General features: G+C 41.9%; 1 protein-coding gene across 2 annotated transcripts in view; it reads right to left on the bottom strand.

The window, feature by feature from the left end:
- Positions 1 to 22,431, bottom strand: part of Myo6 (myosin VI) — a 123,719-nt gene that overhangs the window by 47,310 nt on the left and 53,978 nt on the right. For both annotated transcript variants that reach the window (XM_048353657.1, XM_048353660.1), the window contains exons 6-13: positions 20,106 to 20,211; positions 18,230 to 18,285; positions 15,369 to 15,466; positions 13,849 to 14,013; positions 9,579 to 9,659; positions 6,161 to 6,341; positions 2,961 to 3,105; positions 284 to 441 (exon numbers count right to left, since the gene is read on the bottom strand). In XM_048353657.1, coding sequence (XP_048209614.1) covers positions 284 to 441; positions 2,961 to 3,105; positions 6,161 to 6,341; positions 9,579 to 9,659; positions 13,849 to 14,013; positions 15,369 to 15,466; positions 18,230 to 18,285; positions 20,106 to 20,211 — 990 coding nt within the window. The remainder of the gene's footprint in view (positions 1 to 283; positions 442 to 2,960; positions 3,106 to 6,160; positions 6,342 to 9,578; positions 9,660 to 13,848; positions 14,014 to 15,368; positions 15,467 to 18,229; positions 18,286 to 20,105; positions 20,212 to 22,431) is intronic.

Here is a 22,431-nt window from a genome sequence, read left to right on the forward strand (position 1 = left end):
AAACTCAAGGACAGCACCTAGGTCCTGAGTTCAAGCACCACAACTAGCCCAGGCAGAAAACTCCATGAGACTGTTACTTCAGCTAACCAGTAAAAAGTCAGAAGGAAAAGTGTGGCACAAGTGGTAGAGCACCAGACTTGAACAAAAAGAGCTAATAAGCAAACTCACAAGGCTCTGAGTTCATGCCCCATTATTGACACACACACACACACACACACACACACACACACACACACACACACAAAGATCGCTAGTATAAACTTACTAAAGATATAAAACTTACCAAAACCAGCAATATCTAAGACTCCAATGAAATAGGATGACGTTTCAAAAGGAAAACACTGGTTTACTCTGTTGACCACGTGGTCAAACAGGTGGCTGTACACTGTCTTTGCCAGAGCATCCCGGGCATTGTTTGCCTGCTCTACTTTCAAGGGAACCCTGTTAAGAGAAAAAGACCGCGTCAGCAACAACTCCTTCTGACTACCTACTCCTTCCGACCACCTATGCAAATAATGTCACGAGATATGCAAATGATGTCAGATGCCTGAAGTCCCAGTGCACCTGAGGGTGTCCCCGTGAAGGACCAATCCTCACCCACGAGGTGAGGGGTGAGGAGGCAGGAGAAGCAAGGCTAAGAAGAAGAGTCCAAGAGAGAAATGAAAGGAATTACCTAGAATCCAGTCATCTAGAATCCAGTCGAGATCTATTATTGGGCAAAAGAACCTTAGGTTTGATAACGTTGTTGTTGTTTAATTATGCTTGATACTGGGGCTTGAACTCGGGGCCTCAGGTGCTGTCCCTTGGCTGCTTTGATCAAGGCTGGTGCTCTACCACTAGAGCTATGCCTCCACTTCTGAAAAATCATTCTAACCTAATTGATACTTCAGCTGACATGATGAATTCCCAATAGTTAAGAAGTAATTAAGAATTAAGGTTTTTCAGAGGGCCAACCATCCTTTTGATTTTTCCATAAATGTGAAACAAACTGGGTTTAATTCAAGATACCTTGCAGCTCTGGTGAGTGACTTTCCCCTGCTTAGCACTGTCCAACTCGCCCATAAAGTAACGGCTCAGTACAACATTACTGGTAGTTGCAGACACAGATAGAGCTGTTGTCCCTCAAGAAAATCAGTGCGTGATGAAAGGAGACTGTAACACAGGAGACTGTCCAAGCACCACGCTAAGTCCCAGCATAGTCATGAGCATGGGCCGGGTGGGAGCACCAAAAGCACAGCCAAGTTTGGAAGTAACTAAAGGGCCATTACATCAGCCTGATACACGAACTCAAAACAGTCCTTTTTCAGAAATATACTCACTGAGTTGTGAAACTCTAAACCCTCTGTATATCACCTTTAAGATAAAAATAGAAAAAAATCAATTTAATTTAAAAATTTTAAAAATTAGTCCTTTTCCTACTTACATTTCCTGCAACGGAACCCTGTCCTGAAATGTGTGGACATACCACACAAAAACATAAAAGACCTTCTCTAGAAGAAAAGGGGGGAAGCCATAACTAAAAGCAGATGCCTGAAGTCCCAGCTACTTAGGAGGCTGAGATGGGCAGATCACTGGAGCCCAGGAGACTAGAGCCAGCCCAGGAAATACAGCAAGACCCAGTCTATTTGAAAATGAAAATAAATTACACTCATTTTTTTTTAAAGCCAGGCTCTGGTGGATCATGCCTGTAAACCTAGCTACTCACGAGGCTAAGATCTGAGGATCATGGTTTGAAGCCAGCCCAGGCAGGAAAGCCTGTGAGATTCTTATCTCCAATTAAATCACCTAAAAAGCTGGAGGTGGTGCTATCGCTCAAGTGGCTGAGTGATAGCCTTGAGCAAAAAGGAGCTCAGGGACAGCACCAAGTCCCAGAGTTCAAGCCTCAGGACCCTCAAAATAAAAAAGTCAGTGCTGTGGCTCACACTTGTAATCCCAGCCACTTACAACCATCTTAATCAATATGTAGGGTACAGTGGCATGTGTCTGTGATCCCAGCTATGGTGGCGAGGAGGAAGGTGTAGAGATGGGAGGATTCTGATCTGAGGCTGGCCTCAGGAATGAAGTGAGTCCCCTGTCTGAAAAATAACTAAAGCAAAGGGAGCCCCAGGGAGCACCTACCTGGCAAGGTCCAGGCCCTGAGTTCAAACCCCAGTACTGCAAAAAAGTAATCTAATTAAAAAGAAAAGGTCTAAGTGGTAGAGTCCTTGCTAAGTATGAACAAGGCTCTGGGTTTGATCCCTAACACTTTAAAAACAGTTAATCTATCAAAGAATTTTATCTACGAGAAAAAAAACTTCTTAATTTCTGGATATGTTCTATCAGTTTCCTTTTTCCCTCATAAATCAACATCTTTCAATATCTCAAATGAGAAGTGTAAATACTACCTTTATTCTTTAGTACCTGAGTTAAAAATGCATAAAATAATGTGACGTTATTGAGCCGAAAACGTATGCACATGTACAATTCTAGAAGCTCTTGACTGTTTATTTTTAAAATCTTGGCGAGATACTTATTATCTTTTGTCATTTCTTCTAACATGAAGAAGTTCCTTTTGCTGAATATTTTACTCAAGTAAGTCCTACTTAGTAGAAGTTTTAGTACACACCATTTGCATAGGAAATTACTTTCAAGGTAAATTTTGCCTGAAACAATCAGAAAGCGATTTTGCATAATCAGCTCCTATTTCCATAGTCATACAAAAGGAAACCTTTCCCTTCCCTTGTAAGTTCTATTGATGTCAAATGTCTGGGGGAATGGCTTTAAGCCATGCAAATCCTCATTTATGTATGGGCTGGCTTGCTGCAGCCAGACTCCCAGAATGTTGATCTAGCCAGCACAGCTTTTTGAATATTAAAATGAGAAGGCAGAGGCCTCACAATCCACCTTCAATCTCAGAGTCCCCAGTCCTCTCCCCGACAAACTGCAAGGCTCCCCAGGGGCACCGTGGGTAGGAGACTTACTTTATAACTGTTCCTTTGGTGCCCCCTGCCGTCGTGAGCATGACTCTGGTGGTTAGGCTCACGCGGAGATCGTCCTGGTCCAAACCCAGCAACTCGGCACAGTACTCCAGGGACGGCGCAGATTTATTCTTCAGATTACAGCCACCTAATCAAATCAATATTAATCCCAAGTTAAGAAGCATTCTATACGGCAGGTCTCAAGACCTGTTTCTTAGGATTATACTTCACATACATACATCTGTGGAATAAAGTGCACTTGTAATTCCTGAATCCACTCCATTTTTTCCCATCCTTGCTAGGAACACCCTCTCCCCCATTCCGGGCAATCGAAGTCAACAAGACACAGGGACTCAGGACAAGCCTATGGCCGCAGAGAGCCTGTAATGACAGTTCCTGTTGTTGTGTTGTATTGTTGTTTTGTGCTAGTATTGGGTCTTGAACTCAGGGCCTGTGCATTATCCCTTAGCTTTTTTTTCAAGGCAGGTTGAACAAACACAGGCAGTCCCAAGATGTGTTCTCTACATTTTGACTGTGCAAAATAAAAAATAAATTATGAGTCAAAAGTCTTCAAATTATTTTGGGGGAATAAATTTTTCAATAAAATAATTCTAAAAATACTGCAGCAGCAATATCATCCCCAAACTGCCATGAAATGCCAAATTAACTTCTCCAATAGAACGATCCTCACTTAGGCCTAAGGTAAAAGACATAGAAGAGAAAAGATTAATACAACAACATCCTAGCATTAAAATAATCTAAGAGCTGAGGGTGTGACTCAAGTGGTAGAGTAGGCTTAGCAAGCACAAGGCGTTCAATTCCAACCCCAGCACAGCCAGAAAGAAAAAGTAAATAAACTAAAAAATGATCAAGTTCACCATCTTAAGCCATTGCCCCACTCCAGTGTAACCCACTCTCTCCTCACTTCCCCTACAAGAAACAAAGAACGTGGAGGAGAAAAACAAGGGAACTCCTTTCCTTGCGATTACTGAGTTCTCACCAGCTACCGTGATCATCACTTATCATAAACGCTTATGCTACTCGACATCTGCATGCCTACCACAGGGCAAGCATGGCGCTCGAGATGGGCTCTCCCATCACCCCCATCGCTCCCTGCGGTACTTCACCTCACGCTGCCTTTGTTTGCATAACAAAGCTGGGGAGCAACGTGTAAATTCCCAAAATTATTTTTCCAATCCTGTAAAGAACACTCATACAACATTTCAATGCACATTTAAAAAAAAAATCTGTTTGCTTGAATTGTTTTCATTTTAAATAGGAATTAATCTATTTTTATTTTCTATTTATTCACTTATACCTCGTCATGATTACAAAGTGTCCAAGTCTTCACAACATGTGGCAATTATGCAGCTCATCAGTTCCCCTTTGCAACATAAGGTAGGGACTGTTGCTAACCCTTTAAGACTGGGATCCCAGCAAAACTGGGATGTGGGATGGCTTAATTCCTTCCCAAGGTGACATCCCCAAGGTCACACGTGGCCACAGCACGGGGTGGGGGGGGGGGCGGGGGGGGACGACAAGAACACGTGCCTGTGCACGACACTCTGTGCCCACTGGATCGACCGCACAACAGCCCGGGACGTGAAACCTGTAAGTCATTAGAGACTGTCTGTTCTCGTCTGCTCATTCATAGATCACAAGGCTTGGTGGCCGGGGGGCAACAAGGGACAATTACCACAGACTGCTGAGTTAGCCAGAGATGGAGAGACCCAGGCTCTCACATCTAATCACGGTCGTTATGTTAAATAATCACCGCAGTCACTACTTCTGCATAGGTTCCACTTCCGCAAAAAAAAAAAAAAAAAAAGACATAATATCTCCTACGTCGATACCGTTACAATGTTTCAATCAGGATAAGGCGGTTCATGATAGAACGTACATTATGATACATCATCCTACACATAGCTCATTTTTTTCCTTTTTCAAGGCAGGGAGCTGTGCTCGAGATTAAACTCGGGCCCTCAAATATGCTTACGGAAGCACTTCTACTCAGCTACAGCTCTCAGCATTGACTTGTTTTGTTTTTTGATGCCAGTACTGGGATGTGAACTCAAGGCCTGTGCACTGCCCCTTCGCTTTTCTACTCGATGGTAGTGCTCTGTCTCTCGCACCACAGCTCCACTTTGAGATTTTTGGTGGTTAATTGGGCACAAGCGTCTCATGGGCTTGCCTGCACGGTCTGGCTTTGAACCATGATCCTCAGATCTCAGTCTCCCAAGTAGCTAGGATTACAGGTGTGAACGACTGGCGCCCAGCTTATCCAACTTCTTTATTCCGGAATTCTAACCTGCTTGGAAACGGCAAGCTAGGATTCACGGTGTGAAGGGAAATGGCTTTTCCCTTCCCCTGTGTCCCTTTCCTACACGCATATTGCTGAAGGCACTGTACTCTCAAAACACTTCTTATGGCTGATTTCCTCTTGCAAATGAAAAAACCAGGGCTCAGAGAAGCTCGGGGATCTGATGCAAACGCTTACGCTGCCGACTGTGAGGTCAGGTGGTCCTTCAGGCTGTTCTCAACTCAGCCTTGGTGTAAGATTCTAACAGTGCATTAACACAGGAATGGATAATCTCCGATGTAACAGAGACAAATAGTAAATACTGTCAACATTAGAGGACCTGTGATCTCTGCCCCAACACCCATCTCTACTTCTGCTATTGCCACATGGAAACTGGTGTAGACAAGACAAAGTAGTATTTCACTCACAGGAACAGATAGTGAGCCAGCCTGGGCCCACAGGCCCCAGTTTGCCAAGTCTGTAGGCACAGATCAGATGCAGAACTGCGCCAGAGCCTTACTGCTCACGTACAGACTAAAAGGCTACAGACGAACAGTTACTGGCACTGAGCATTGAAAGGCTCTTCAATTTCTGCAAGAATGAATACGTTCGTTTCTCACTGGTACAGTCTATCGGCTTTAATGTATCAACTTTCCTTAATGGAACTGATCCAAGTGTAGATCCATGATCCGTGAACCAGCAAAGGTTCAAGTTTATCTGTTAATGGATAATAGAGATTTATACAAAGGAGAGAACTAGTTGGAAGTGTTAACTAAGTATAAACGTAGGAGCGGTCAGTGAGTAATCTGTTGAATGAGCATGCGCTTAAGAGACTGAATACATCCCAAGAACTCAGAAAAATCCCATCTGATACTATTCTTCTCTGTAAACACAAAGCAACAACCTGACGTGCTGCCGGCTTCTTCGAAGTCGATGTTGCCAAGGTGCAGGACACCAGCGACCACGCGAAACAGATCGAGCTTTTCCTCATCGCCCAAGCCGATTTTCTTCATGGCGGTGCACATCCTGATGAAATCCCCATGGTCATCCAGGAGCGGGTCTTTCAGGGAACCAGCCTTAACATACTAGAAAACAAGCAGAGCGCCGTCAACTGACCGTCACATCTTTTGTGGAAATGAAAACCTCTACACTAGTCTATCCATATCATATGTAACGTGCAAAAGTCAAATCCATCCTCAGAGAAGCCACGGTGTTCTAACACACCCCAAAACTGAGTGGCTAGGGAAGGGGACACAGGATCTTGCTGCGTAATTACTTACAACTATGTGCACATCGACCAATCATTTCAACAAAAGTTTCAGTGGAAACAACAGAGGTGTTTTTCTATTCAACCATGCTTTTCACTGAAAAACTTTATGATTCTAGGGTATTAAGGATACAAATTTAATTTTGAACATGAAGAAATGGTCATGGCTGTAAGGAATCCATACTGACAGATCAAAAAGAACTGAGGGACCAACAGATTTATTAATCTGATTTAATTATCCCACAGCATATAAAATGCCAAGTGTTTTATAAGTACATGCAACTTTTGTTCATTAAAAACAAGCAACCCAAAACCAGGTAAAAATGGTAAGAAAAATTTCAATCTGACAATCAGCAGAGCATTATTTTAGTTCAACTGCTTTCAACTGCACCAGTGTTAAACAGAAGTAAATAATGGACAGGGTGACCCAATTTTCAGGCCCTGAAAGCTTGTTTTCATCTTTCTGTGTGCGTTTACATTAAGTAAAGTACATTAGCAAGCCCTGGTAGACTTACTCTAGGAATTTACGCAATGACTTAAAATGCGAGGAAAGGGGAGAGGAGAAAATCTGCCCCTGCAGTATTCATTTGTTAGGATCTATAGCAAACTCAGAAGAGGGCAAGAAGAAAGTTAGGGCTGAGGAGCTAGAGGAGAAGCATGAAAGTTACTGAACACAAAAACGGGTCTAGGAATTTTCCAGAACTTGAGAATGAAGAAGGAAAGCCCAGAAAATGAAACAAAGCCTGTGGGCTAATGGGCCTGACGCCTGTAGGAAATACTTTGTTCCCAGCTGAAGTTGGAACCCAATCCACAGAGTTCTTTAAAATGTTCAATTAAAGTGGAAAGTTTCTGGAAAATGTCTAGAAAATGAAATTCCATTTTAGTCTTTAAAAAGCAGCACAGGAAACAACCTCATGCACCCAGCTTCACAGGAAATGCGTGCCATGCTGAATTTTTAGTCTCACAACGGAAGCCTGCTTCACTTAGAAATAAGTTCCAATCAAAGGTGAGTGAAGGTGCTTGCTCTATGGCAGACTAAAAATACTGCATTCTCAAAAACAAAACAAAAAAAACAAAAAAAAAACTATCACACAGAGCTTTAAGGACATTCAGTGAAATAAGCAAAGGATTTAATCAGTCAAAATGATCACCTCATCCTCCTGATGAAGACATAAAAAGTAATTTAAACACATTAATTCATCATTCACCTGTGGACGTGATACATACATACACATACTCTCTCTTTCAACGTGAATAAGATTGCTGACCATATTTACTCACTTGAGAAAGAAAGGCATCCGTGCTACTCTCTGGAGAGTCAGCAGCAGCTTTCTTTCCTCCCTATTCAGTTTTTTCTATGCCAAAATGAATGTGTGTGTGTATGTGTAGACAGCTGCATTAGCCTAGGAAATCTATTATTCCTAGTAGAAAGAACACAACTTCTATATGTTAGTAACTTAAGAAAATATGGTCTTTAAAAAAAAAATTCCAGGGCTGGGAATATGGCCTAGTGGTAAAGTGCTCACCTAGTATACATGAAGCCCTGGGTTTGATTCCTCAGAACCATATATAGAGAAAAAAGCCAGAAATGGAGCTGTGGCTCAAGAGGTAGAGTGCTAGCCTGGAGCAAGAAGAAGCCAGGGACAGTGCTCAGGCCCTGACTGCCCCAGGACTAGCAACAAAAACAAAACAAATAAAAAAAATTCCAGTACTGGGGCTTGAACTCAAGACCCAATGTTCTCCCTTGGGTTTTTTGCTCAAGGCTAGTGCTCTACCACTTGAGCCACAGCTCCACTTTCAGCTTTTTACTGGTTAATTCAAAGTAAGTGTCTTGTGGGTCTAGTTGGCTGGCTTCAAACTGCAATGTTCAGATCTCAGCCTTCTGAGGAGCTAGAATTACAGGTGTGAACCACCAGTGTGAAGCCTAGAAAACAGTCTTAGCAAAGTAACAAATACTAATGTTCCTTTGTAAAGATTTGATTATGGCTATATTATGAAGTTAATGACTTAAAATTCAGGCATCTATGTTTAAAAGGATATATAAAATATCAAGTTAAGCAAGAATTCGCTGTGGTATCATCTGCTTAGAATTTGAAATAATTCGAATTTTATTTGCTTTTTGTTTCTTTTATATGAATATATTTAATACATAACCCATTTTACTCTAGTCTAAAAAGAGTCAAAATACCTGATTCACAAAAGCAGAATTAAAAACTATGGCAAAAGCTTGTTCAATTAAATAGTTCATTTATCTTGCCATCAAATGCTTGGTTTTCATAAAACCAATAGAGGCTAGATTAACTATAATAATCTTGACTTCGTTTTCATAATGTAGGCCCTTATATAGACGCGACACCACTTACTACTGAAACACTACACACTAAAATTTACAAGGTTGAAGATCTTTAAAGAGTGGATGATTTTTAAGAAAGTAGTAATGCAATGATGATGTCTAAATAATCCTAAACATATTGTAACAATTTATCAAGAACAATATAAAATATTTATACTATATTACAAAAATATTGTGGGATTTTTTGTGGGTTTTTTTTTTTTTTTGCCAGTCCTAGGGTTTGAACTCAGGTCCTAAGCACTGTCCCTGAACTTATTTTGTTCAAGGCTAGTGCTCTACCACTTGAGCCACAGCACCACTTCTGGCCTTTTCTGCGTATGTGGTACTAAGGAATTGAACCCAGGGCTTTATGCATGCTAGGCAAGCACTCTGCCACTAAGTCACATTTCCAGTTCAAAATATTATGTTTTAAAGAACAATACTCTCTTATACAAGCATCCTTACACATAAATGCTTAATGAAGTCTAATGTCTACTTCAAACCCTACTTCAGCCTTGAAGTAGCCAATAAACTAAGAAAGCCTGCTGGGGAGACACCAGCAGAAGTCTATTACTGGGATGGAGGCTTGCATGATTAGTTGGGGTTTTAAAACAAAAGCTTACGAGTAAGAAATCTTATTAGGACTCCAAAATAAAAATATCACTCAGCATAACTTTTAAAATTCACATTAAAGATTTGAAGTGAAAAAACAGTTTACCATACCTCAGGACTTTTGCGATTCTGTAAAATCTGTTTGTCGGTTTCTTTGTTAGCAAAGTATCTGGTACAGCCGCGGTTTAAATACTGTGACAGAGAAGTTTAAATGATAATTAGGATATGTGAACCACAGCGAAGTAGCAGAGCAGGAAATTCAACTTGCCCAACAGTAGCAACTTCAAAGGATTTTTAAATATAATATCAGTATTAGTGGATCTTCAGTTAAAATTGGTACTTCTATATTACATTTTATTCCTCCTGATCAAACCAGAGATATTAAAGTCCTAATTCCTCAAAGTAGTTTAATAAGGTGATTAAGATTTAAAAAAAAATCAGCACCACAATGTCCTATTTTAAAGAGCAACATTATTACATCTCCATAGTATCAAACATCTTTTTAAAAATATAACCCATGAAAAGGGTGGGGTTAGAACGGGATGGGGAAGAATGTTGAAAGAGGTGACACTAAGACACATTGTATTCATAAATAGCTTTGCTGAATGGCAACTCCTTTGTACAACTACTTAAAGACAATTAAAAAATAGACAAAAAAATAATGAAAGCAAAACAACAGATAGGAGAGAGACTCACAAATGGGACTGCTACAAAAATAAAAAGTTTCTGCACAGCTAAGGACATAGCCACTGAACTAGAATGAAGCCAACCATATGGGAAAGGATCTTCACCAGCACAGCAACAGACAAAGGCCTGATATCCATCATCTACAGAGAACTCAGGAAACTAACCCCCTCCAAGCCCAGTAAACCAATTATTAAATGGGCAAAGGAGCTAAAGAGAGACTTCACAGGAGAAGAAATAAAAATGGCAAAGAAACATATGAGGAAATGTTCAACATCCCTAGCAGTAAAGGAAATGCAAATGAAAACAACCCTGAGATACCACCTCACCCCAGTTAGAATGGCCTATACTCTGAACTCAGGCAACAACAAATGCTGGAGGGGATGTGGGGAAAGAGGAACCCCTTCTCCACTGTTAGTGCGAGTGTAAACCAGTACAGCTACTTTGGAGAACAGTATGCGGGTTCCTAAAAAAGCTCAGCATAGACAAACCCTATGACCGAGCCATACCACTCCTAGGCATCTATCCTAAACAACAGGTCTCAGGATATCATGAAGACATCTGCACTTCCATGTTTATCACTGCACAATTCACAATAGCCTAAATATGGAAACAACCCAGATGCGCCTCTACAGATGAATGGATCCAAAAAATGTGGTACCTGTACACAATGCAATACGACATAGCAATTAGAAATGAGAAAATATTGGTATTTGCCTATGAGACAAGGATAAGCAAAAACAACTCCAAGAGAAGGACACAAGAGGATTCTATTGTTGTCATTATGTTTAATGTTCTAGGTGAATTTCCTTTGGCGTACCCTACGTGGTTACTGTATATGATTTTGGTACACTGGATATTGTATATATGCCTACCTAAACTAGGGAAGGGAAGGAAAAATGAGGGTATAACAGATATGCTAAGAAATGTACTCACTGCCTTATTATGTAACTGTACCCCCTTTGCACAACACCTTGTCAATAAATTTTAATTAAGAAATAAATCCATATGGCCTATGGACATTAATGAAGATGCATTGCACTCACAAATTGAAACCCTTTTGTACAACTAAAGGTAATAAAAAATAAAACCCAAACTGAAGTACTGGAGACCATAATGGAAATCCCCACTGAATTTGTAGAGTCTTGTCCCTAGATATTTCAGGTAATATTTTGAATTCTAAACAATTAAGAAATAATATCCTTCCATAAAATGGAAACATGAGGGGGTTTTTGTTGTTGTTATTGTTGGTGATGGGGGTGATATGGGGGGGGGCCCTTGGGTTTTGTTTTATCTTAGGTGGTGGGAGCACAGAAAGGGAGGGAGGGAGGATGAACAAATGCAATCATGCTATTCAGTATATGTTATATGCAAAATGACCTCTAACTTGTGGGCAGGGATGGGAGGGAGAAACTAAAGTGAAAGCAAAGGAAAGGGTGACACTGTCCAAAAACAGAAATGTACTCAGTACCTGACTTACGAAATGGTAACCTCTCTGTACAACATCTTAGAAATAACAATAAAATTATTTTTTTTGAAAAAGAAGTTTGCTTTTTCTAATTTCTGATTTTTAGACCTGCTTTCTCAACACACGACGTCCACGTTCATTCATAGCCGTGTCACCACTGTAAGTTACACACGGACCAATACTTGCTCTGTGCAATCCATCATTTCAGCTTTCCTGTCTCCATATTCTATGCTGCTTCCCAGAAGCAGCATAAAAACTCCGCATACAGGCCAGGGAGACAGCTGAGCGGGGGGCACTCACCTAGCTGTGCACAGAACAAACGACAAAGCAAACGGCGACATGCCCATCCCTCCTCTCCATGAGGCCTTCTTCCTGGACTCACGGCCAAGCTGGCCCCGTCCCCTGAGCCCGAAGCCTCCCACACCCCCACCGACAGCACCGTGCTGACCTGAGAGAATGGCCCCGCTGTCGTTTAGCTGTCTCCACTGAAATGCTCCTGAGTCATTTCAGGTGCCACCACTCTATGCCTGGCTCCGGTAACAGAATCGGTATCCATCAAGTTACCACAGTCACGGTTCTGAACATCACTGTAGACTCCTTCTTTCTACTACCTTCAGCCCAATTCTACCTTCTAATATTTTATTCTAGTTTCTAATACTTTCCCTCCTGTTATAGCCATGTCATCCTTGAAACAAATCAGGCACTGGAAGAACTCTTCTACCATAGCTAGAGGTTTCTAAGCAGTCTGCCTATGTTTTCAATGTCTATCCATCCCCCTACATATTCCTCAAAGCGAACCTCCAAATAAAGCCAGAACAGCACAAAATGAGACTTAGCTTTCTACCTTAGTCTAGTCTCCATCCCACCACTTCCTGCCATACTCTTTGAGATGCTTCTTTCCTCTTATCTGTTCATCCTTTCCATCTACCAGGAAAAAAACTTTACATCTCCCTTTAGCTAGCTAACAAACACTTGACACACTTCAAAGATTCTTACCAAGTCTTCCTTCCACCCAGCCTTTCAAATGCACCAAGTGCCACAGTATCTGAGGCTTATCTGTTCCAGGCAAATCTGTTCTGGGTATATCTCTTCCTTATTATTCAACCTGTCAAACCGTGTGTATTTCTCATCACATTCTAAGTTGCTCAGGAACAGATTTTGTATCTTATTAACCTTTTTAACCCTGGCACAATGACTAGGAAATAAGCAATAAATACTTCTTGTTGAACTGAATTAAGGAATAAAATTATGTGTTCTTTATTAGTATTAATCTGGTGAGCAAACTTTCTTACTGGAAGTCAAAGGTAAGTTTAGAGCTAATACTACAAAACTATTATAATTTTCTAATTGAGTTTAAATTAATTGGATTTTAATGTATCAAATTACATGTCTTCTCCTATAAGCAATACAGGCAGAGTATCACGTATCTGAAGTACTTGAAACAAATGGTCCAGATTTTGGTATTTCAAAATTTTTAGAGTAGCCAGCTACCCCTGGCTCACGCCTGTAATACCACCTACCTAAGAGGCTGATATCACACGATTGCAGCCCAAAGCCTGCACAACGAAGTCTTATGAGACTCTTATCTCCAATTACTACCAAAAAGCCAATGCTGTGGCTCAAGTGGTACAGCACCGGTGTTGAACATACAAGCTCAGGGGCAGCCTCCAGGCCCTGAGTTCAAGACCCAGAACTAGCACAAAAATAAGTAAGTAAATAAATAAATTTGAATATCTGCATAAACTTCCCAGTTGAACATTCCTAAATGAAAACAAACACACACACAAAAAAACCCTCTTCGATTTTATAATGCTTAGCATTTGAAGTAAGATTACTCAACCTGTATTACAAGTGCAACAGCTCGTCTCAACAGAGACGTCTGCACGTCTGCACATCAGCACTGTGACCACTCTGTGCTCATTCTCACACGTGCATGGCCATCCCCGGAGTCTCTGGGGAGCTGGCTCCTTGCCCTCCCAGGGATGCAGGACATCAAAACCTGCAGATGCTCCTCCCACAAAACAGCCTGGCGCTGGACCGAACCCACACCTGCCCTCCCTTACGTGCCACATCACCTCTGGATTACTTGCAGGTAGCACCGTGTTAGTGCCGTGTAGGGAGCTGCTACCGTTTTTTTTGTTGGGGGGGGGAAGAAGTCACCATCCTCATTTAGGACAGAAGGCAATTCGGTTTTCAAACTTAGGTGAAAATTCTTTTCTTCCAACCTACCCGGAAATTATCCGGAGAGCTCAAGTGAAGTTTTTCCCTAATATCTTCGGAAGCACCAGCACATAGCCTGTAAAAGATATGATAATTCCTTTCTTCTTTGCCCTGAACGCAGATCCGAGATTTCTCCAGAAGATAATGTGAAACAAATCCTCCGACAACTGAACTCTAAAAAACAAAATCAAGAGAAAACACTTCTTTTCATTGAAAGGTGAAGTATAACTTAATAATTCTGAATTTTCTTTTCTAACAAATGTGTTTACAAAGAAATTATAATATTCCTCAAATACAGGGTCAAGAAAACAACCAGCCAGATACCAGTGGCTCCTTCCTGTAACCCCCAGCTGCTAAGGAGGCTGGGAGCTGATTGATAGTCAAAGCCAGCTCAGGCAGCAAAGTTCATGAGACTCTTATCTCCAATGAACCAGCAAAAAGCCAGAAGTGGAGCTGTGGTTCAAGTGGTGGAATGCTAGCCTGCAGCAAAAAAAAAAAAAAAAAGCTAAGAGAAAACACTCAGGACCTGAATTTAAGCCCTAGTACTGGAAAAACAAAAAACACCAGACAATTGACTGCCACTTTGAGTCTCATAGATCTCATCTTTCATTTTAAACATCTTTATCAGACAGGCACTGGCGGCTCACACCTGTAATCCTAGTACTCAGGAGGCTGAGAGCTGAGGATCACAGTTCGAAGCCAGCCCAGGGAAGAAAGTTGTGAGACTCTAATCTCCAATTAACCACAAGAAAACAGGAAGTGGAACTGTGGCTCAAAGTGGTAGAACACTAGCTTTGAGCAGAAAAACTCAGGGACAGTGCCCGGACCCTGAGTTCAAGCCCCATGACCAACAAAAAAAAATCTTTTTAAGTCTCTACTCAGATCTAATTTTTGAGCCTCTGTGGATTAGAACTGACTTTTCACTGTGCTTCAATGATAGTATCTACAATAGCCTATTATACACTGATGGTATTTATAATAACTTATTATACAGTTTATAAAGACAGGAGCTCAAAGGCTCCAAATGTAAACATCCATAGGAGATGAAAATGTCAATTACACTGACTTAGACAGTATATACACTGTATATACACACATACATATACAGTGTATATGCCAAAACAGCATACTATATAGACCATGATTATGGACAGCTGATGCATGGTAATCAAGACAATGAATAAATCATATTATAGTTATAATAAATGATGCAGTTATGGCTGCAGTCAAATACAGTACTCAGGTTATAAACTATAAAAAATGCTTTTGGATAGTCAGAGGAAACATATATATTCTCCTGTATAAAAAACAAAGAAGCTGGGGATGTGGTATATGCCTGAAGATCACAAGTTCAAGGCCAGCCTGGGCTACAGAACAAGTATAAATACATATTATAGAGAGGTAGGTAGATATAGATATAATTATATATATAGTTATTTACCCTAAGTTCAAGTACAGCATCAACTTTAATAAGACGATTACATTTTCACACACTCCCCAAGCACATCCCAAAAGTCAGTTTCACTCACCTTTTCATTGAAATGAATTTCTACAAATTTTCCAAATCGACTACTATTATTGTTGCGAACAGTCTTTGCATTTCCAAAGGCCTCTAAGAGCGGATTAGCTATTAAGAAAGGAAAATATAAAGAAAATGAACATGAAGAAAAAGAGTGAAAAACAGCAATGGATAGTAGGTCTCCACAGGGGGAAACATGTTAGAAAAAGTGCTCGAATAAATGGTCTCAAAATATTAACATAAACAAATGATGTCAAATTCCATAAATACTTAATAGTTACTTGCTGTTTCCAAGTACTACTCAATTGATATACAAAGAAAATATAAATGCTACAGGAAAAAACTAAACTTCAAAAGGCTACTGGATTACAAAGTTTACAATTCAATTTTAAGAGTTACTCCTAAAACGCTAATTAAGAAAGAATTTTCCTTTAATGTCTGCAAGTTACGGATGTCATCAAATTTATGAGCTTCTAAAAAAAATTTTTTTTTAAAATCACTCTTAAGATGTTCAATGTTTTAACAAGTACATCATCTCACTGGGCATATTGAATATAATAAAACAACAACGTTCTCAGGCAAAATGCAGGCAAGAAAGTTACTATTTGACTTACTTTTCTAAAATATGCTATATTTTAATTTAACCTCCAGCTTAAACATGTCACACAGGCATCTGATGGGGGTTAGCGAATTAAGAGTTTATGCAATGCACATGGCAAAAGCATCCAGAACACGAGTTTTCAGGACTGGAGAGCGGCTCAAGGGGCAGAGGAGCTGCCTAGCACACTTGAGACCCTGAGTTCAAACCTCAACACTGACCAAAAAAAAAAAAAGGCAACTGTTTTTTTTAATCCCTTTGAACAAATACATTTTAGTTACTGCTATATAACCACATACATGCACATTTCCTGACTAGAAGAGCACTAAGCCGATGAGTGAAAGTATCAGGTACTGGGGCTTCGAGTCTTGGAGCCCCCCCCCCAAAAAAAAAAGAGTGATCAATCTATTCTTGTACTCACTGAAGTCTCAATTACAAACACACCAGATTAATGATAATCTTACAGACTCTTCAGATAGATAGAAGCAATAAAAAATGTTTCATAAAAAACAAAATTCTATCCAAACTGGCCTTGAAACCCCTTTAAAGATAAATCTCCCATTTATTTCACTTTCCAAAAGAAATGAATGATTAAAACTAAATAGCAGCCGACGTTCTTCACTTTTCGGATGGCCAAGAAAACCGAGGCAAATAAGCTCAACAGACTCTCAGAAGCCTCGATGACCAAAGGGGACTCAATTATAACTCTCTTATTAGTAATGTACTGAAAAACTTAAGGAAAAGTTAATAGGAATAAAAGAGTAGGCTAGATGACCTCTGCACCACAACGTCCTATTTGTGCTTTTCGTAATGTGCTCATTCCCAAGCCAACAACCGAGTTTCCACTGAGTAGCACCTGCCCTGGGAGCTCTGTGGTGCCGGGCTCTGGAGCGCTGGGAACGCTCCCCCCCCCCGCCCCCCCCCCCCCGGCTTTCCGCAGGTGGAGCACACTGCCACGGGAGAAACCGGGCCTGCCTCCAGTGCTCAAGAGAGCTCGCAACTCAAGTAAATAATAAGGCACAAGGCTAATTAGTATTTTTTTTTTTTAGTTAACTCATGATTTGTCTTCTCTTAGGATGTACTTATTCTGTTTTTAAAAGTGATTGAACCCTTCCTCGTAGGCGAAATGAGGAAGGAGGAAGGAGAGAGGGCGCAGGCCACAAAGACCTGCAAGGAAGACCAACAAGGGGGTAGCACAGGAGCGAGAGAAGCAGAGGCAATGAATGGTGAGACAGGAAGAGCCGGATGGCCTTGGAGCACTGTCATGAGGGCGATAGAGAACTGCTACGAGCTTTGGGCGAATGATGACACCCCTACTTCCCTACAGGAGCTGGGTTGAGGAGGAGCAAGTCTGTGAGGAAGGACACCAGACGCGGGTCCGAGGCATCCACAAGTATGGAGTCAACAAGGCGGCAGCCGAGACCAGGAGCTGCAGACAGGCCACAAGCCCTTTCAAAGGGGCACGGTGTCAGGGCACCGGGACTCGACTCCCACTCTTGCCTTCCGAGACAAAAACCTTTGTTAAAATAACACAATTCCCAAAAAAGCACTTTAATGCACAATAACTCTTCTTTCCTTCTTTACAGAAAACACAGTTGAGAAAATAAACAAGAAGACAGTTTCCTATATTCTTTCCATTCATCCAGCCAATAGTTATTACAAGGCCTTAAGTTTAGGGGATTGGATATGAAACAGAAATTCCTAAGCCCTTCCTTCTCAGTGCTTACATGGTGCAGGGTGTCAGGAGAGATAACATGTGTTGAGTAAGAAAACAGATGTATCTAGCCAGGTGCTGGGGTGGCTCACACCTGTAAGCCTAGTTACTCAAAGAAGGCTGAGCGCTGAGGATAGCAGTTCAAAGTTAGCCATGGCAGGCAAATCCACGGGATTCTTCGTTCCAATTTACCAGCAAAAGGGCTAGAAATGGAAGTGTGGTTCAAGTGGCAGCATGCCAGCCTCGAGTCAAAAAAAGTAAGCAAGCGCAGGAAGTCCTAAGATCAAGCCCCAGTAATAGCATGAATATACGCACATGTGCACATGGCATGCACGCACACACACATACACAAACGCATAAACATGTACACACACTCCTATGAACATGGAGACACGTTCTACAGAAGCACACGAGCACCTTCCTACACACACATCATATAGCTGAACAAATATGTATAGGAAATGAGGGTCTTTCAGAGAAAAACATCATTAAACAGATACTTCTAAGTTACTTTCATTATGTTCCTAACAATAGAAAATTTAAAAAAAACTGACAATACCTTCAACAATTCGATCATCAATATCTTGACCTGTTCCATATGATTCTGTCAGGTATCTATGTAAAATACAAGATTAAAAAAATGGAATTATAAAAAATACTGCTTATAATATTTTCCAATTTTAATGTTATTTAATACATGCAAAACTAAAACCAAAATCATCATTATAACTTTAAAAATTACAAAGTTGTGTTCCAGTGCAATTATCCTGTTACAGATTTAAAATTATTTTTAAAAGTTTCAAACTGAGAAAGCCTGAGACCAGAACGTCCACTGGGCCTTTGGAGATTGAAGGGACATTCCCATTGGCCTTGCCCGCACAAGTCTCTTCTGGGGTCTTCGCGGAAGCAACGACTGTCAGAGCTGGCTTTTCAACAACCTACAGATAAACTTTCACATAAGGAATTTCCTGAAAATGTAGAATGTGGCTGGGCAAAGGTGGCTCACGCCTGTGCTATTCAGGAAACTGAGTACCGCAGTTCAAAGCCAGCCCAGGCAGGGAAGTCCATGAGATTCTTACCTCCAATTAGCCACAAAAAGCCAGAAGAAAAGCTGTGGCTCAAAGGGTAGATTGCTAGCCTTGAGCAAAAACTATAAAAACAAAAAAAGCTCAGGGACAGCATCCTGAGTTCAACTCCCAGGACTGACGCACATCCACATGCAAAAAGTCATCATTCTAAAGTAGGCTGTGCCAGGAGCCAGGGGCTCATGCCCATAATCCTCGCTACTCAGGCTGAACTCTGAGGATCGCGGTCCAAGGCCACACGGTGCAGAAAAGTCCCAATGAGACTCTTATCTCCGCTGTGACTCAAGTGGTAGAGTGCTAGCCTTGAGCACAAAGAGGCTCCGGGACAGGATCTAGGCCCTGAGTTCAAGCCCCAAAACTGACCAAAAAGAAAAAGAAAAAAAGTATGCCGTAAGTTATGTAAAGGTATTAAAAGTCAATCCGTTCAAATTCTCAAGAAGCTATTTGCACCTCAATATTCCTAACTGCACTATTCCCAATAGCCAAGATATAGAAATAATGTAAGTAAGTGCTAACAAATTTGTGGGTAAACAAAATGTAGTATATAGATGTGATGCAGTGTTCCTCAAGCTTTAGAACGTGGGAAGGTAATTCTCATATGTAGTACAACGTGTAGTATACAGATATAATGGAGTGTCCCTCAACCTTTAAATGCAGGAAGGAAATTTGCATATGCAGTGCAACCCAGGAGAATCTTTTTTTTTCCTTAACTGCAAAGCTCAAGCAATCCACCTACTTTAGCATCCCAAGTGGCTGGGACTATAAGTAGATGCCACTGTGATCAGCCTAAGCATGAGTGAGCTGTATGGTGAGCCACATACAATAATAATCATGAAAACTAAGTAGTTCTACTTCTAGAAGGCAATGGGATGGGGCTGGGGATATAGCCTAGTGGCAAGAGTGCCTGCCTCGGATACACGAGGCCCTAGGTTCGATTCCCCAGCACCACATATACAGAAAACGGCCAGAAGCGGCGCTGTGGCTCAAGTGGCAGGGTGCTAGCCTTGAGTGGGAAGAAGCCAGGGACAGTGCTCAGGCCCTGAGTCCAAGCCCCAGGACTGGCCGGAAAAAAAAAAAAAAAACTGGTAGAAGGCAATGGGAGTAATTAAACTCATCGAAACAGAAAAACAGAGGCTGGGGCAAGTGGATAAACCGAGAGCCATTTAATGGGCACAGAGGACCTGTTTTACAGGAGGAGTATGACCGGCAAAGCAATAGGAATCTGCTTAGTATTACTAAATCGTGCAATAGAAAGGGCTGAATGGGGAAAATTTTGTGATGTGCATTTTTCCTTTACCACCAAAACAATGCCAAGCTGTGTGCAATGTCTCGGGTTAGCTGGTAACTCACCTAAGAACGAATTTTGTGTTTTCTGTTTTGCCAGCTCCCGACTCTCCGGACACGATGATGGACTGGCTCATCTTGAGCACCTTCATGTCTCGGAAGGCCTTGTCCGCTGTGGGGACACACACACACCGTGAGGACACGAACAGTCAGTGCCCCCGCCACAGAAAGGCATCGCAACGTGTTCACAACGTTTCTGAAAGTATGTATTTTCAATGTGCTGCCTTGCTGTCTGGACAGCGAGCTAACAGGAATTCCAAATAAGCAACTCCTAACTTTTTGCCAGAATATCTCCATATTTAGGAGCTGTGGCTCAACTCTCCCTAATACCAGAGCAGATCAGCAGAGGGATTTTTTTTAAGTGCTCACAATGCATAACTAATGAGGTCCCCAGTGAAAAATAAATAATGAGCCTCCAATTAAGAAATTTGGCAACCAGAAACTCTGCCGGAGGGGAAAAAAACAACACATGATGACAAAATAAATTCTCTGGGTGCTTTCCCTATAAAACTATTCAATTAAAAAAAATATCTTGTAGAATGTATCAGCATTTCAAAGGTAGAAAACATTGACTCCTTCAAATTTTCCAGGTTTGTAATTATTTATAGAACACTTTTTGGTCAGTCACAGAACCTGAACTTGGGGACAGGGCTCTGCCCCTGAATTCTTCCACTCCAGGCTAGCACTCGCCCACACTGCCTCTTCTGGGTTTCTGGTGAAAATAAGAGTCTCTTGGACTTTCCTACCTGGGCTGGCTTCAAACCACAATCCTCTTATCTCAGCCTCCTGAGTAGCTAGGATTACAGGCCTGAGCCACCAGCCCCCGGCCAAGATAAGAATTCTGGCTCTGTACACAAAGTTAAACTATCTTCCTTACACTCCGGCAATTTCAGCTACAAAATTTTGAGATGACAGAAAGGAAGCAGAGTTCACATCTGTAATTTAGATACTAGTTCCCAGTCCATATGGCTGGATAAGACAACCACTTCTCATCTCAAACATGTGCTACCCATGAATGAATACTCGGGAATAGCGCTACGCCACCACCCTGGCTATTGCCAAGGGCAGAATGAGAGCCAAGTGCCCCCGGTGGGCCGTGGACCCCTTGGGTCTGCAGGGTGGAGCTGTCCGGAGGGGGCGGAGCCTGTGCCAGTGATCTAAGGTCGGTCAGGGACGCGCTGGCTTCCTCCAACCACTGCTATCGTGCCCACTATTTTTTTCTTTACAGTAACACAAAACTAGCACATCATAGACCAGAGGACACCAGCCCTTTTGTTGTCCTGTTTATCAACAACTGGTTCCATGCACTCTTACCGAACTATTCTAAATACTGCTTGGCAGTAAAAGGCTAAAAGCAGACGCTGATTTAAAGGCCTTTTCAACATGTAACTTATCTCCAGTGATGTGCCTGTCCATATTGAGGTTCTAAAAATGGCAGGCTGAGAAGCAAACATTTTCTTTCGGGCCTCATAGAGCCAAAAGTAAGTCTTGCATGTGGCTGGCGTCGTGCAGAACAAACGCATCGGCCTGATTGGGAAACGGAGCCCGGTTGGGCCCGGGATGAAACAGACTGACTGCACTTAGGCCAACATCAAACAGGATGGCTAGCCGTTGCTTGTGTCTGCTCGCAAAGGAGTTGGCTAACCTCCTTACCGTGCGTGGTAGGGATGGTGTGGTAGATGTAATTTCTACTTATGATCAGCTAAATGTGCGTCTCAGAGCTAAAGGGCTTCAACTTTGAAGAAGGCTGGATAAAGTCAACAGAGACATTATTGTTTTCTCACACAGATTCTTCAGCGACAGGAGCACTTCTCAGTCTAGTTTATAAAGCCCTGATGCAGGAGAATTCAGGCAAGAAGTCTGCACTGATGGCTCACACGTAGGCCGGGTGCTGCACTCACAAGCGTTACACTCACAAGTGGTGAGGCGAGGCCTCAAAGCTGCGAAGACGACTTCTAAGATGGAGTCAAAAAGTCCCATTGACCAAGCTGGTGTCGGTGGCTCACACCTGTAACCCTCGCTACTCAGGAGGCTGAGATCTGAGGAGCACGGTTCAAAGCTTCCAAAAAAGCCAGAAGTGGAGCTGTGGTTCAAGTGGTAGAGCACTTAGCCTTGAGCAAATATAAAGGTCAAGGGGCAGAGCCCAGGCTCTGAGTTCAAGCCCCAGGACCAGCACCAAAAAAAGAAAGTAGCATTTTCCTACTTGCAGCCAGGCAGCCACACCGAAGAGGACACAGGCATCTCCAAACATGGTGTGGGATGTGAGCCGGCTGCGCAGGGCCCCTCCCCTCTGCTTACGAGGCCCCTCCCCTCTGCTTACGAGGCCCGCTCT

This window comes from Perognathus longimembris, chromosome 9 (assembly GCF_023159225.1).
Source record: "Perognathus longimembris pacificus isolate PPM17 chromosome 9, ASM2315922v1, whole genome shotgun sequence".
Lineage (NCBI taxonomy): Eukaryota > Metazoa > Chordata > Mammalia > Rodentia > Heteromyidae > Perognathus > Perognathus longimembris.